This window comes from Mesoplodon bidens (assembly GCF_964165515.1).
Source record: "Mesoplodon bidens genome assembly, chromosome: 1".
Lineage (NCBI taxonomy): Eukaryota > Metazoa > Chordata > Mammalia > Artiodactyla > Ziphiidae > Mesoplodon > Mesoplodon bidens.
In genome coordinates this window covers 200132630-200147349 of record NC_138176.1, presented here as the reverse complement: position 1 = coordinate 200147349, position 14720 = coordinate 200132630, and the positions used below count along the sequence as shown (strand labels likewise).

At 31.5% G+C, this 14720-nt stretch overlaps 1 protein-coding gene across 3 annotated transcripts in view; it reads left to right on the top strand.

The window, feature by feature from the left end:
- The window catches only part of FSTL5 (follistatin like 5), a gene marked incomplete at both ends in the record, with an annotated part of 533648 nt that overhangs the window by 433657 nt on the left and 85271 nt on the right, over positions 1 to 14720 (top strand). For 2 of the 3 annotated variants that reach the window (XM_081250997.1, XM_081250996.1), the window contains one exon: positions 6657 to 6683. The exons of the other annotated variant lie outside the window; for it this stretch is intronic. In XM_081250997.1, the coding sequence (XP_081107123.1) occupies positions 6657 to 6683 (27 nt within the window). The remainder of the gene's footprint in view (positions 1 to 6656; positions 6684 to 14720) is intronic. 3 annotated transcript variants of the gene reach the window in all.

Below are 14720 nucleotides of genomic sequence, written 5' to 3'. Positions count from 1 at the left end.
CTCACTTTGTTGCCAGGAGTAGACTCTCTCTCTTTGGTTAAGTATAGGTTATTTTAAAATGGATGTGAACGTTGAACTGGCAATGTGAAGCAGTCAGAGATGTGTCTGCATTCAGAACCCAGAAACCAACTTTACATAGTCAGACAACAGCTGAGAATCTTGCTTCTCCCATGTGTTGCATAGGTCTTCCTTCTGTTCACATCTAATTGAATCCTGATCTGCATGATCACAAATTATCACAGCCCTAATTCTATGTCATGGTGCCTTTTGCTATGCATTCTTACAATTCCAGTTCTCTGTACTCGTGGCTTTCTAACATGATTTCTTGATTCAAATTACACCCCCAAAAGAATATTATTATCTATGTCATCACTTCATAGAATTTAAAACCATGGAGTCATGGCTAGTTTCAGGTTGTATGATTTAATGTAAGCTTGGCACTATAGCCTAGTCAGCTAATTCTAAACACTAGGTTGGGAATCTGTAGTCCTGGGAGAATTGTCTTCAGTCAGTGCTAAAAGAGTGACAGTTTCACTTAAAAGTGGCTTTGAATTTGGCATATGGCAGGCAGTGTATTTGGCATATCTTATATAGTTTCCATCCCCAAAATAGAATGTTTTAATGTCTCATTTCCTTCTCCATATGTACATTCAAAGAAATTTCAACTACCATGACACAAACCACACATTTTTTCAGATACATTAAATTCTTATCTATATTTTCTTTTGCAGTTGCCCTTTTTCATTTGCCTTCTGAAGTTAAGTCAATTTTTAAGTCCAAATGGAGAAACAGTCAATAAGACATCTAGCTAAAATGTTACACTTACATAAATGTAGCTTATCAAAAAATGTTTTGCACTGGTGCCAACCTTACACTTTCAGACAAAGACAAGGATGAGCAAAAAACTTATTTAGTTGAAAGGCCAAGCAATTTACACATGAGTAGCCAAGGAAAATAGCTGTCCAGTGCTATAGCATGCTGCTCCGTAGTTAACTATGTAATTGCTTTTGCTTATGCAATATTCACCCTCCACATGTTTTTTCTCATAGAGACAGCATACTTAATATGGCCTCCATCATTTGAATATAATTGCAAGTCCCTAATTTACAAAATAAAGCAATTTATGAAAAGAGCATTAATAAAAGTTCCTGGTGTCTACGCATCTGTTCCATTGAACCACATTATCATAACATATTATATTATAACATATTACAAGACATATGTTATCTTCAAAAAGAAATTCACATTTCAGTTAAGTTGTGTATAAGTATTGAATACTGGAGGTCTGTAACTTTGAGGTTTTCATTATCTAATTATAAATGAAAGATTTCAGGACAGGTAATGTAGGTATGGTACATTATGGAAGGTCACAGATGTTTCACAGGATCTCATATGTAGAGGAAAAGAGTCATTTAACCCAACTCCTGGTTCCAGACTGGCTAACTATAGATAAAAGCTAAGTTGGACCTTAAAGGACAATTAAAATCAAGTTAGGTGAAGAATTTTGGTGAGGCTATTTACGCAAATGTAATACATGTGTAACAATGAAGAGATTCAAAATGACTTGATGTTTGGAATGTGACTTTAGGATGACACAGGCATATCATGGAAGACCATATGTGCTATGCTAAAGATTTTGAGCTTACACACACACACACACACACACACAAACACACAGATATATGCATTATGTTTTTCAGCAAATGAGTGGCATCATCAAGCCTGCATTTATTATAGGTTGCTGTTAATATTTTATAAAGAATAAATTAATGTGACAAAATAGGGTCATTCTAATCTATAAGCAGCTATTAAAAATGTAAAAATTATCAAAGTTACATCCCAATAGATAAGCAATTAAGGATATAAATGGAGGAAAGTTTTATTTATATATGTGCAAGCAGAGTCGATATAATTTAAAAGCAAACTAATATAAGTAAGAGATAATATTTGTTCACACTTGGTAAGCTTGCACACACATGCATGCTCATACACACATACACATTAATAGTCCACCTTGAGTGTGGTGGGATGAATACTTTCCTGGACAGCTGGTGGTGCTGACAGCAACCTTTCGGAAGTCGACCTGGCAACAGGTGTCAATGGCTTTAAACATAGCCAGACGTCTTGTAGAGCTGTATGCTAATGGAACAAAGTAGCTAGAAAGAGGGTCATTGCAGTGCACACACAAACATACACGTACGTATATATGCATACATCTATATGACTGATCAACCAAAAATATTTATTGAGTCCCTATCACTTATACTAGTCTTTGATTTAGGTACTAGGTTTAAGTTGACAAACAATGAACAATTGTATTTTTAAAAAGTAGAAATCCATATGATGGAATAGTGCACAATGATTAAGATTGGACTAGCCAGGTTATGATAAATGAATTTTTATCTGTCACATATTTATATATTGTGTCAGAAACTCCCCCTTTCATGTACACATTTGTGTAAAAATTAGAAAAATAATAAAAAGTCATATAAGGAAAATAGACTTGGTTATTTTACCTGTGTAATTGAATTCAAAGTACTTTTTTAATGTAATGCACATTCTGACTTTGTACAATAAATATATAAAACACGTTCTAAACAGACAATAACAATACATGACTTTTTTAAATTAAGTATTTTCAGAATAAATTTTATCTTTATAAGATTTATTCTCTTGATCTAGGGATAATATAGTGTCCCATCTAGTGTATTTTTAGTGAATGTTATACTTGATTTGCTGTATTTTTTATATTTTAGTAAATCATTGATATATTACACTTTGAGGCTATTGTAAATGAAATCTTCTATTGTATCTTCTAATTCTTACATAAGAATATAGAATTTGGGGTATTTATCTTATATCTTGTCACCTAACTGAATTTTCTTGCAATTTTTATGTGTCATTTTAATTTAACCTTTGTGACTCATTTTAGCTTCAAATTTTGATTATTTTATTTACAAGTTTACAGTGCTTATATAATTTATATTTGTTTCTGGGCTTAGTAAAGTGTTTGGTTTGTCAAAATAAATTTCTAGTTAATTTTTAACATTTAACAAACACATTTATATTAATATAAAATATGCCTCTACTCTTAGTTTGCCAGGTTACTAAGAGTATATTACACTTAGTAATATGTGATACATTTCATCAGATTACGTTTTTAAATTTAAATTATATTTGTCATTCTCGTTTGATATTCTAATATATTATATCAGATGAATTGATTTCTTAACTAAATTTCTACCAAATCCTTTTTTTCATTCCAAGAGGCTTCCAGTCTATGATCAAACTTTTAATATCCTGGTGAATTTCACTTGTATTTTATTTGTCACTTTTGTCATTAGTGAAAGTATCCTGTAATTCTCTTTGCTTTGCTATTATTATCACTTATTGGCATCCCTTTGCTGACTTTACAAACTGAATGAGAACATTTCTATCTTGATCTATAATCTAACAACACTGAATACAACTGGAATTATATAATTCTTGAAACTAAGTACTTTTTATATAAGCCTTAGACTCTAAGAGCATCTTGGGAAGAAACTATTTTTGAAAGTGGTTTAATTAGCACCATGGTTATTTTTATTCAAATTTCTTCTTTACGTTCAGTTTGGATATTTATAGTTCCTTGGAATTTTTATGATATAGAGATTATCAAATTTATTACCAAAAGATTCTACATTGATTTAAAATTATCATAGCTACAAACATTTCTTCTTTCTTCCCTCTTTCCCAACTTCCCATCTCCTCCTCTTTCTACTTTTTTCCTCTCTCTCTCTCTCCCTCGCTCATATATTTTGTTCAGCAATGCATTGATTAAGCCTGTGCATTATCTTTTGGCCAAAAGTCTTTGGGTTCACATATTGAATTTTATTTTTGCATTTTTGTTGTTTTATATGAATTATGATTATATTTGATTTTTTAAATATTTAATTTGTTGAAGGATTTAGTGGGTTTAAATACTTGTAATACATTTTCATATTTTCTTTATTGTTGTCAGAAAGTGTCTTAACAATTTACTATTATTGGAATATACTTACAGAATACAGAAAGACTTTCTATTTTCCAGTTACTTTGTGACTGCTCTTGATTATCTTTCAGGAAAACTTGAAAACACTTCCTGTTTTTATCACAGAACATTCATTATGAAAACACTAATTTAGTCATAATAACTGTATTATTGAACTTTGTGTTTTTTCCCTTCATTTTTCAAATACCGAAGGTGATGAGTTAAAGAAGCAGAATATGATGGTTGTTTTATAAATTTTGTATCTAGTCCTAATAATTTTGTTTCATTTTTTAATACTATGTTTTTAGTTTATATAATTTTAAATTCATTATATAGTGCTTTGAATTTTACCTTATCTGGTATTAATATTACAAACCATGTATTTTTGGTACTTTCTCATAAATGATTGCATGTCTTAAAAATATCTGTCATTAGTCCTTTAAAATAGCAGTGCTTACAAATTCCCTGGCGCCCCAGTGGTTAGGATTCTGTGCTCTCAATGCTGAGGGGCCGGGTTCAATCCCTGGTCAGGGAACTAAGATCCCACAAGGGGAAGGACGAAACAATAAGAATAATAATAAAATGGCAGTGCTTTGACATACCCACTAGGCTTTGTACATGATTTTCCTATGTCTGGGAGTCTGATTCCTACAACCCTCCCTGGGTTCCTCTTCTTCATGTTTCAGACTTCACCTTCACCATCACCATTAAGGACGTTTCCCCCAGTTTCATGATCATGCCTAATCCACTCATTAAAAGCATTCACATTACTGTGTTCCTTTCTTTCATAACATATTAAATTTGTAATTTTGAAATTACATGATTTGAATCCGGTTTTTTTCCCCCTCAACTAGTGTATAAACTCGATTAGCACAGAGTCTGGGTCTGTTTTATTCTGTGTATGGTAGCACTGAATACAATGCCTGGCACACGATTGGCACACCAAGTTGCATTGGTGGAGATATGAGTAAACTTAGGTCTACTTACCTTTGTTTATAAGCCGGAAAAATAAAATTAGTCTAATCATGGCTCCATCTTTCCTGAGCCTACAGAAGAAAATTTAATCTCCTGTGTACCATGTAATATAAAAGACTTTCTTGACCTTGTCAGGGTCAAATTCTCCAGCTGTATTTTCTATCAGTTTTGCCCTCCAAATATATCCAATTACTTAAATTTCGCTGAATACGTTATAACGTGTCCCGTTGATATACCTTGAATATCTCATGCCTCCTCCACCCAACATCCCCTTGTAAGCTTAGGTGGCATTATCGTGCTTGAGCATCAGCAGCCCAATGAAGTGGTCCCTCCACTGCCCAGCTTCTGCCTCTTGAAGGGGACTATCCCGTCCTGTCCTTTGCCACCGAACCTGATATTTGTTTCTCTAATTGCACTTATCACATGCTTATAATCATTTTTAGCATGGTTCTCTCTTTTCTCAGGCCCATGTTCTTTCCTTGTGACTAGGATCTGTCCTTTTACATATTCATTCCAAGCACACCATAGGCAACAAGAACAGCAACACAAAATGTGCTGAAGGGATGCAAGTACCATGAATTCATATTTGAATAAATATTCCTAAAGAATTAAAAATGCCAAGAATCTCAAAAAAAACACTCACTCTACAAAAAAGTGTTTTTTATACTATGGTAGGTGCTGAAAACTGCATGACTTGGGCCTCCACCCTCCAGCTAGGAGTGCTAGATTCCAGTTTTGGCTCTGCTACACTGACGATCAGGGTTTAGTTTTAAAAAAGTGATTATGTTTAATATGGTTAACATATGCAGGAAGTAATTAGATGTGGATGAGCTGTTCCTTTATTTACATTTTCCTTTTCGCCAGTATTATTCTGCTTGAAAGTATATAAGTACACCTGAAACTAATAGAATTGTAAATCAACTATACTTCAAAAAAAGAGAAATTATATAAAATTAGATAAATTTGGATTAGTAAGGGAATCAGGCATTTTGTTGAGAATATTTTTAATTGGTATTTTTCTTTATTTCTGTCTTAATATTTTAACTCTATGTTGATATAGTCCCTATACAGTATTTAATAAACCTATTGTCCAGGAATAATTTAATATGAACCATTATTGTGCATTGAAATAAACAAGATATATTTAGATATATTTTATTATGCTAGATTAAAAAGTGAAAGCATATACTACTTAAAAATAGGCTATTTCTGCATTCAAAATCCTGTGTTTACAAGAACTTGCTCAGGAATATTGCATATTATGTTGAAGCATTACTTATAATTAATGAGAATTCTAAAATTATAACTGTTTCAATTACTAACTTTTAACTAAGCTGTCAAATAAATAGTCTTTACTAATGTGTGTTCTAAAGATATATTTTATTAAAATTAAATATACCATTATTTTCAGTGATACATAAATTTTTTTTATTAACAAAATCTTTATTCCAAAGAAGAATTGGCTATTTCAATACATGAATAGAACATTATTATACTCCCAGCATTTTACTGTTTTATTAATATAGATTGTTGAGTTCATCCTCACTATTTTTATGTGCATGTTCTGTCTTAGAGATTGTGACCTCTTTAATAGTTATTTATATTACTATGTAATTGAATCACTCTTTACTCATTGTTTCTTTTTCTCCTTTTTCTTTTAAACATGCTGCAGTAGCTAACATATTATGGAGAGAAGAAGGTAGTAAATTCCATTATTTTTTATATTATTGTGATTATTTTGCTTAACTTTTAGATGTATTGACTATCAGTTCTAATAATTGCCTTATTCATTTTTATTTTGACTCAATATTTTTATTTGATCATAAATCAGTATTCTTCTGTAAACCTGCTACCATTAAACATATTTATAACTCCTCATCAGCTTGATTTATTTTTGGTATATAATCAGGAAGTTATATTACATTATATGGAAATGCTTTTAAGAGTATAAAATTAAAATTAGTCAAATAAATGAAAGCAAGCTTAAACATAATTTATGTAATAAACTCTGATTTAGATTAGAAAAAGAAAAATTATAAAAACTATTGCCTTATGAAGGGACTATAATAAATTATTTAAGAAAATGGTTTATAAACTTGAAGGACATGGATTCTAATCCAGTCTGCACTGCTATGTAACCTAGGGCTTTTCTATGTCACAAATTCCTCATCTCAAAAATAAGGGTAGTTGTTAATTCTCAATAGGGTTGTTTTATCAACTCCTTAAATATAGTCTGCACTTAATAAATGCCATCCACGGTCATTTATTATTGTCTTTGTTTTTCTTAGTCACAAAGGCCAAGAGGAATGTGTTTGCCCAGGTATTCAAATAACCCAAGTGCTTTAGTTAAATTCTTAGGAGAAAACTATCGATAACTCATCATTACACTCCTGGCAAGCACTGGCCAAAATAACTGCCTTCAGGATCCATCCTAGAAAAACTTTCTCTTCCCCAGTTATAGCTTCCTAAAATTATTAAAGCAGAATAATAGCAATATCAGTAACCAGAACACATTTATTGAGCCCTTATAATGTGCTAGATACTGTACCAAGTATCTTAGAATATTAGATCCATTAAAATTACCAAAAGATGAACATAACACTTTATATTTTTTTTGTCCTTGGTATTTATTGCTCCTCAAATCTTTTGTAAAGGCTCCTTTAAGAGTGTTTTTTTTTTTTTTTTTTGCGGTATGCGGGCCTCTCACTGCTGTGGCCTCTCCTGTTGTGGAGCACAGGCTCCGGATGCACAGGCTCAGCGGCCATGGCTCACGGGCCTAGCCGCTCCGCGGCATGTGGGATCCTTCCGGACCGGGGCATGAACCCACGTCCCCTGCATCAGCAGGCGGACTCTAAACCACTGTGCCACCAGGGAAGCCCCTGTAAAGGCTTCTTTAAACTCCAGTTTACTAAAGAGGTTCTAGTGTAACTTTACCTTCTCATTTTATTCCTCTTGGATATTTCACATTTGAATGTACAAATGCAATCATTACTGAAACAGATATGACATGATTAACATATGTGTTAGACATTTCTTTATACTCTCTTCCTTCTTGAGATTAAACAAATATTTCTCTGGGTATCACAGATCTAGCTTTGCTGGCTAATTGCTGGGAAAATTTGAATGAGTCATTTTACCTCTCTGAGCCAGACTTTTCTAAAACAATGCTTGAAATACAGTTTGGGACTCAACTTGAAAATTTGTGATGTGTATATCTCCTTAAAATATGTGAAACAACTCTTCCTTATAATTTGACCTTGATAACAGTCATTAACATTATTAGTTTATAATACTCATTGATATGTAATAATAATATAATATTCTTCAGACTACCCTTAAAAGTATAGGAGACCTGCAGATTAATTAAAATCACACTGAGATTCATTATATGAAATCATTTTTATTTATTTAAATTTTTCTTCTGTTAGTCTTTGAAGATGAATGTTCTCAATAATTATTCTCCATCAATCAGTGATGTGCTTACTCTTCATGACTTTGTTTGACACAGAATATGTGCTTGAGAAATCATAGCTATTTAGTACATTTTGCAGATAATTTAAAGACTTATACAATAAATGTTTTGGGGGGAAGTTTTAAAATCTTTTATTTCATGTACAGTTATCATCAGAGCACTTTGTTTTTTGAAACAAAAAGATTTAAAATAATACATTTGAGAAAATAATATACTTGACTCAGATTCATAGGAATCTGTAAATTACTTTTTATAATGCCACAGTTATCGGCAAGGCATTACAATTAGAAACGATTGCATGTAATAATAATGGTGGCCAGAGATAATAGACCAGCTTGAGGAATCACTGAACCCCAACTGTGTGTACAATTATTTCATAAAAATAATTAAAATAATAAAGAAAGTTTCCAAAGCAATTTTCCACTTCTGTTTTTAAAAGATAGGATAATAACTAATATGAACAACATTTTTCTGTGGTCCATTTCTATTTTCACTCTAGCAGTGCTTTCTATTTGTATGCTTGTCTTCTTACCATGGCCAAGAGAAATTTATCTCAGGGAGAACCCATTGAAGAATTTCAAGCATTTTTAGATGAATAACAGTGGAAAGAGAGTTTAAAATGATAATACCTCTCATGGCCACAGCAGTGAGAGGCCCGCGTACAGCAAAAAAAAAAAAAAAAAAAAAAAAAAAAAAGATAATACCTCTCATAATGTCATATGACTTACATGCAAGTGTAAGATCTATAAAATTTTGTTTAACTGAAAAATTATTTTTAAATGTATACCTCAGAATCTGGCTTACCCAGGACTTTGTGAGCTAAATCAACTTTACTGAATTTTGTGTATATTATCTTATTAATCACATGATATTTAAGCATGAAATAGTGTCCTCTGTTTCTGAGTTCACCTTTCAGTTCTTTTCTAGCTGTGATTCAAGTTAGCAAGAGTGTAAAAATACAATGTTTTCAAAGAGAAGAAGTATCTCACTCATTTACTGACCAATATTTTAAAGAGCCTACTGTATGTAGAACACTTTGAAAGCACTGGAAATATAAAGATAAGAACTAGTATCTACTCTAAAGATGTTTTCAATCTAGTAAATTAAAGGCTAAATCATTCTTATTGTCAACTAATTTTACTACCTATATGATTTCAAAATACAACATTAAAAAATTCAGTAGGATTGGGTCTCTTCTACAATATTTTTTATGATCTTGTTATCAAATATAATATAATAAAGTATTTCCTAGTATTTATTTAGTAGACAACAGTTTGGGTGTATGTTATAAAGTCTAACAATAATAAATGTTTTTATAAGCATTGAATTAAAGGAACTTAAAACATTTTATTCATTGCAGGATTAAGCTAAACTTTTAAATATACTACTTTCAGGAGAGATGTCGGGTGGTTCATTATATGACACAGAATTTTCTAAATTTATTATAACATGAAATTATTTTGATGAATACCTATAGAATCAATATTTAACTGAAGCTACTTTTGGAAATACTGGCTTGATGTGACATCCAATGATTTGAAAGCAAAAATGTGTATATTGATATTTTCCATATTTGTAAAAATTGTCTCTTCTATTCTTTGTTAATATTTATGAATCTATTCACACATAAATATGGTATAGAAATGGTTCAAATAAATTTCTGTATTAGTTGGGCTAATTAACACCAACCAACACCAGGCACCAGTAGACATTACAGTGAAATCTTGCAAAAAAGTTTACATATTAGATCATCTGATTAGCTTTGTGAACTATAATATCACCAAAGTGGGGAAAAAAGAATAATAGGAAACAGGTCAGCTCTTAACTCCTTTAGCCTGAGATTTTTCACATTTCGTTGTCCATACCATTATATGCTGCCGGGTAGCATTGGAAATACAGGAGCATGCATACCTGCTTAATGAGCTACTTGAGCATCCTGTATAATTATTTTTAGAGTAAAAAAATTGCTAAGGTTCTCAGGACCAGATTACTGTCTCACAATAATATTGGTGAAATACTTAAAATGAAAAAGAGTTTTCAGAGGGTAAGGCTTCTAAATTCATGAGACTTAGTGTGTCATATAATTGGGTGAGGCAGAGACCACGCCTTCTAATGGCTGGCTGCGATGCCATCGCCAAAGTGATGAAAGCTGTCAATATTTTCATTTGCAAGTTCCCTACCTTCTCTGATGAAAACAAATGTCAACATTTTAACGCTTCAAATTATCTCATAAACCTGTTTTCAAGTCAAAAATGAATCTGACAAGAGATAACCATTTTCAGATATATGTGTATACACACACGTATGCATGTATGTATACACACATATACATGTGTAATTTATAATTATACATATGATTTCACCTAATATTAACTACATAGCAGACAAATACTCTATTATGTTATAACCTTTGCTATGTTAATTATTAAATGTGAAATGAATCTCGTAAATTTGCATTCAAGTTTTTCAGCATATCTTTGGAAGTTCAGGAAGCTGAATTCTGACTTAAAAGGACAGGTTTTAGATAATATCACTCTGACCAATATATATAATGTTCAGACAGTACCCACTTTCCTGGATTAATAGTGGCTAATAAAGAGCTTAACACAATCACTCCCAGAATATCTGCTAGAAGAATGAGAGAGGAAGTCAGTCTAATTTTAGTTGAACATAGCATAGAAATCTCATTGAGGTGTGATGGTTTGGTATTCCTATGTGTGTGAAAAGGATTTTAATTCCAAAGACAGAGATACAAAAATGGGAACATTCATGAAACAAAAATCCCTCCCTGCTGAGTTATTCAAGGTGAGAGATGCAATATAGACCATCTATTCTTGCCTATATTTTTCTTTAGCTAAAAAGAAAAGATTTCTTCTATATTAAAAATATGAGTAAGTTTAGGATCACTCGAAAGGGAAAAGAATGATATAATATCAACTAATAATCAACAACTAATCAACTTTAACACCAAACATTGAATTATCTTTGATTGGTTACCAAATCAGTGCTTTGTAGGATTATAATTTGCCAGTGATCATAATTTAAATGCTAAAGTAATGGTGGTTTAAGTCAGAGGAAGGCAAACATCAGCACAAAATATTTTTGTTATTGACTTAAATATTCATCCAGTAATCACACATTAACCAAATATTATTCTTGATATAAACTATGGAATATATATGTAATTTATAATACATAAGGTAACTATATTATCATGATACACTATTGTTCTTGAGTAGAAATCCTCAAAGGATTGAGACAGGAATGTGAATTATGTACATTTTTTTCTCAGTCCATCTCATGTATTTAAAGGTGCAGTATTGGTTGAAAAACCCTCTGGGAAATACTTCTCTCTTATGAGACTGCAAGTAATTCTTGCCATGTCCTCTCAGTATAGAAAGAAAAACAAAGAAGAAGAGCTCACAAAGAAAAAACAAATTATGGATCACTTTTTTGTGCTACTATACTTTGTTAGATTAACAATCGACCTGGAAAAGACAAAGTACCTGTGTCTGTCTTCACAGGGGATGAAAAAAGACAAAATAGCACATACTCCTAACCTTTACCGTGAGTGGTAAAGATTTTACTGAAGTCAAGAGCTTTTGTAATAAACTGCAATAGAAAGCATCAATGAGGAGAGAATGGTAATTGAAACCTACATGGTTGTCGGACTTTGGGGGACTCAAAATTATTGACAACTCCAAGAGCTTTTGTTTATGTGGGTTATTTCTCTCCACTTGTATTTACCATATAAGAAATTAAAACAGAGAAAATTAAAATATGTATTTTAAAATACGTATTTATTTATTTGTTTAAAATAACCATAATAAATAACCCATTACATGTAGGAATAAATACTACATTATTTGTAAAGTTATATTAAAAAAAATGAGACTCACTGTTGTACATTTTGCAAATTTTTAAAATATCTGGCTGAATAAAAGATGCTGGATTCCTCTATTTGCTTCTGCATTGAACTGTTGTGATATCACTCATAACATCATATGTCAAGTAGCCTGTTGAGAACTACACTCCATATTTGGAAGCATCTAATTTGTGAGAATGAGAGAGAAAAATGCAAATGACACCTTAGCATTATTATGAACATAGTTTTGACTTTGCAGACCCTCTGAAAGGATCAACTTTGAGAACTGCTCTACTAGAAAATCAAGTTGCTCTTTTAGCAGGCTCACACATCCGTAGAATTCAATCTCATAGAAAGCTGAAATGTACTAGTAGTATATCTCACAGAGTAAATTTGAGGAAAACAGGACAGTAATCACATTTTGGTTAGATGCCATTTCACCATTTTTTTTCCACTGATGTTTCAAAGAAGACATAATGTCAGTCATAAAAAGACAGACAGTTAACATTTCTTGAACTCATAGTAAGAGTTCAAGTCACTCTGCTACATGTTTTCCTTTGTCTATCTCATTTACTTCTTACAATAGCTGCATAAATCTAATTATTATCTCCCAATTTGAGATGGAGAAATTACAGCACAGATATTACATGTATCCCACGATACAATAAGTTCTATAGTCGTGATTTACCTCTGAGCTGTCTGAATTAAGAAAATAAAGTTTATCTCTCTTTGTTATATTCTCCCACACCAAAATAAAGGTTAGGGCATGGAAACTTAATAGTTACAATGAACATACACAGATATGTTATTGCTTCCTATACAGATTAAGCTAACAAACGCCCCAAAGTGAAAATCAGCATGTGTTTTCAATGACCACATCTCAAGCATAAGGTAATTCATATCATTCTATGCCTAGTATATTCAAAATAAATTATAATATTATAGCAGCAAATTTAAAATGATATATATCTGCATCATATATTCAGATTATAAATTCTGCTGCTAAAACCTAAGTAGTAATTGATGAACAAAATATGTCTAGCAAGAAAATAAATGCAAAATATCCCTTGTGTAGGTAGGGAAGAGAGGAATACATAGATGGCTCTGAAGATAAAGTTTTATTTCATAGCGGAGTGATTGATACATAGGTGTTCAGTTTATCTTGTTATTTTAACATATTTATACATGATAATTTGTTGGCATTGCTATTTCATAAACACTAGGGAGTTATATTCCCACCAAAAACAATAAAATGCAAAAACAAACTAAACCTTGCCTAACTTTATCTGTATTTTTCAATAACTTGTAACTGGGAAAGTAGCTTATACTCTGTAAAAATGCTGATGTGTATGTAACTCATACTTTAAAAAGCAAGAAAATGGACTTTCAGTTTTGAAAGTGATTTGGATGGATTAAGCGAGTTTTAGAGGAAAATACAGCTCAAGAAATTTCATCTATGGAATCCCACTGACTGTAGTGTGCACAGAATATAGTAAAATAACAATAAAAAATATCCATAGGAATAAGGGCAGGGAATACTTCAAGAAACTTTGCAAACTGTCTGGACCTAGAGTAGTTGTCAAGTTCAAACACATTCAGACTCCTGACTGTGGAGCAGAATTGTGCATACCTGAAGGAGAATATAGTGATGTTCATTAAAAAATGTTATTAGCTTTGTATGTAACTGACACAACTGAAAATCAGATCCAAGTTTCAACTACCAGTATTGTTAATTTGCTAGTCACTGATACATAGCACACATCAACCTTCTGACAATGTTTACACAGAAGCTTGCTAATACAAATCAGTTTTTTGCATAAGCAATTTTTGTAAGTTTTATCCTTTTGGTATGGAATTGATCCCTCTGTATTCAAAGCTATAATTATAAATTGTAGCTGATAACTCTTAAATTTTATTTTATGAAAACATAACTTGAATTTAGTTCTTGCTACTTCTGCTACTGTTCTGGAATATCTCATTGTAACATTGTGCACTCTGGAATTAAAATGCACAATTAACTGATAAAGATTGCATGTATTAAAATATGAGGACTGTAAATATTTATAAAACAATAAGATGTGTCAAAATAATCTGGATCATTAAAATATATATGCATTATTAGAAATAATTTCACTCTGTATAAACAGCAATAAAGTGATAATTATAATCAAATACATTTTCCTCTGAATCATAAGAATAGATGGTGACTTTTAAAATTAACTAGGAACATATTTAACAAAAATAAATGTGGCTTAAGTTGAATAAACAATTTTTTTTAACAAATCAATAAACTTTTATTGTAATCCTCAGGCTTGACTTCATGGGCCTTGCAGCTGTCCTCAATTGAAGTAAAAATTAAAAGTAGATTTTTTTAAAGTTAAGCATTTTAAAGAACACTG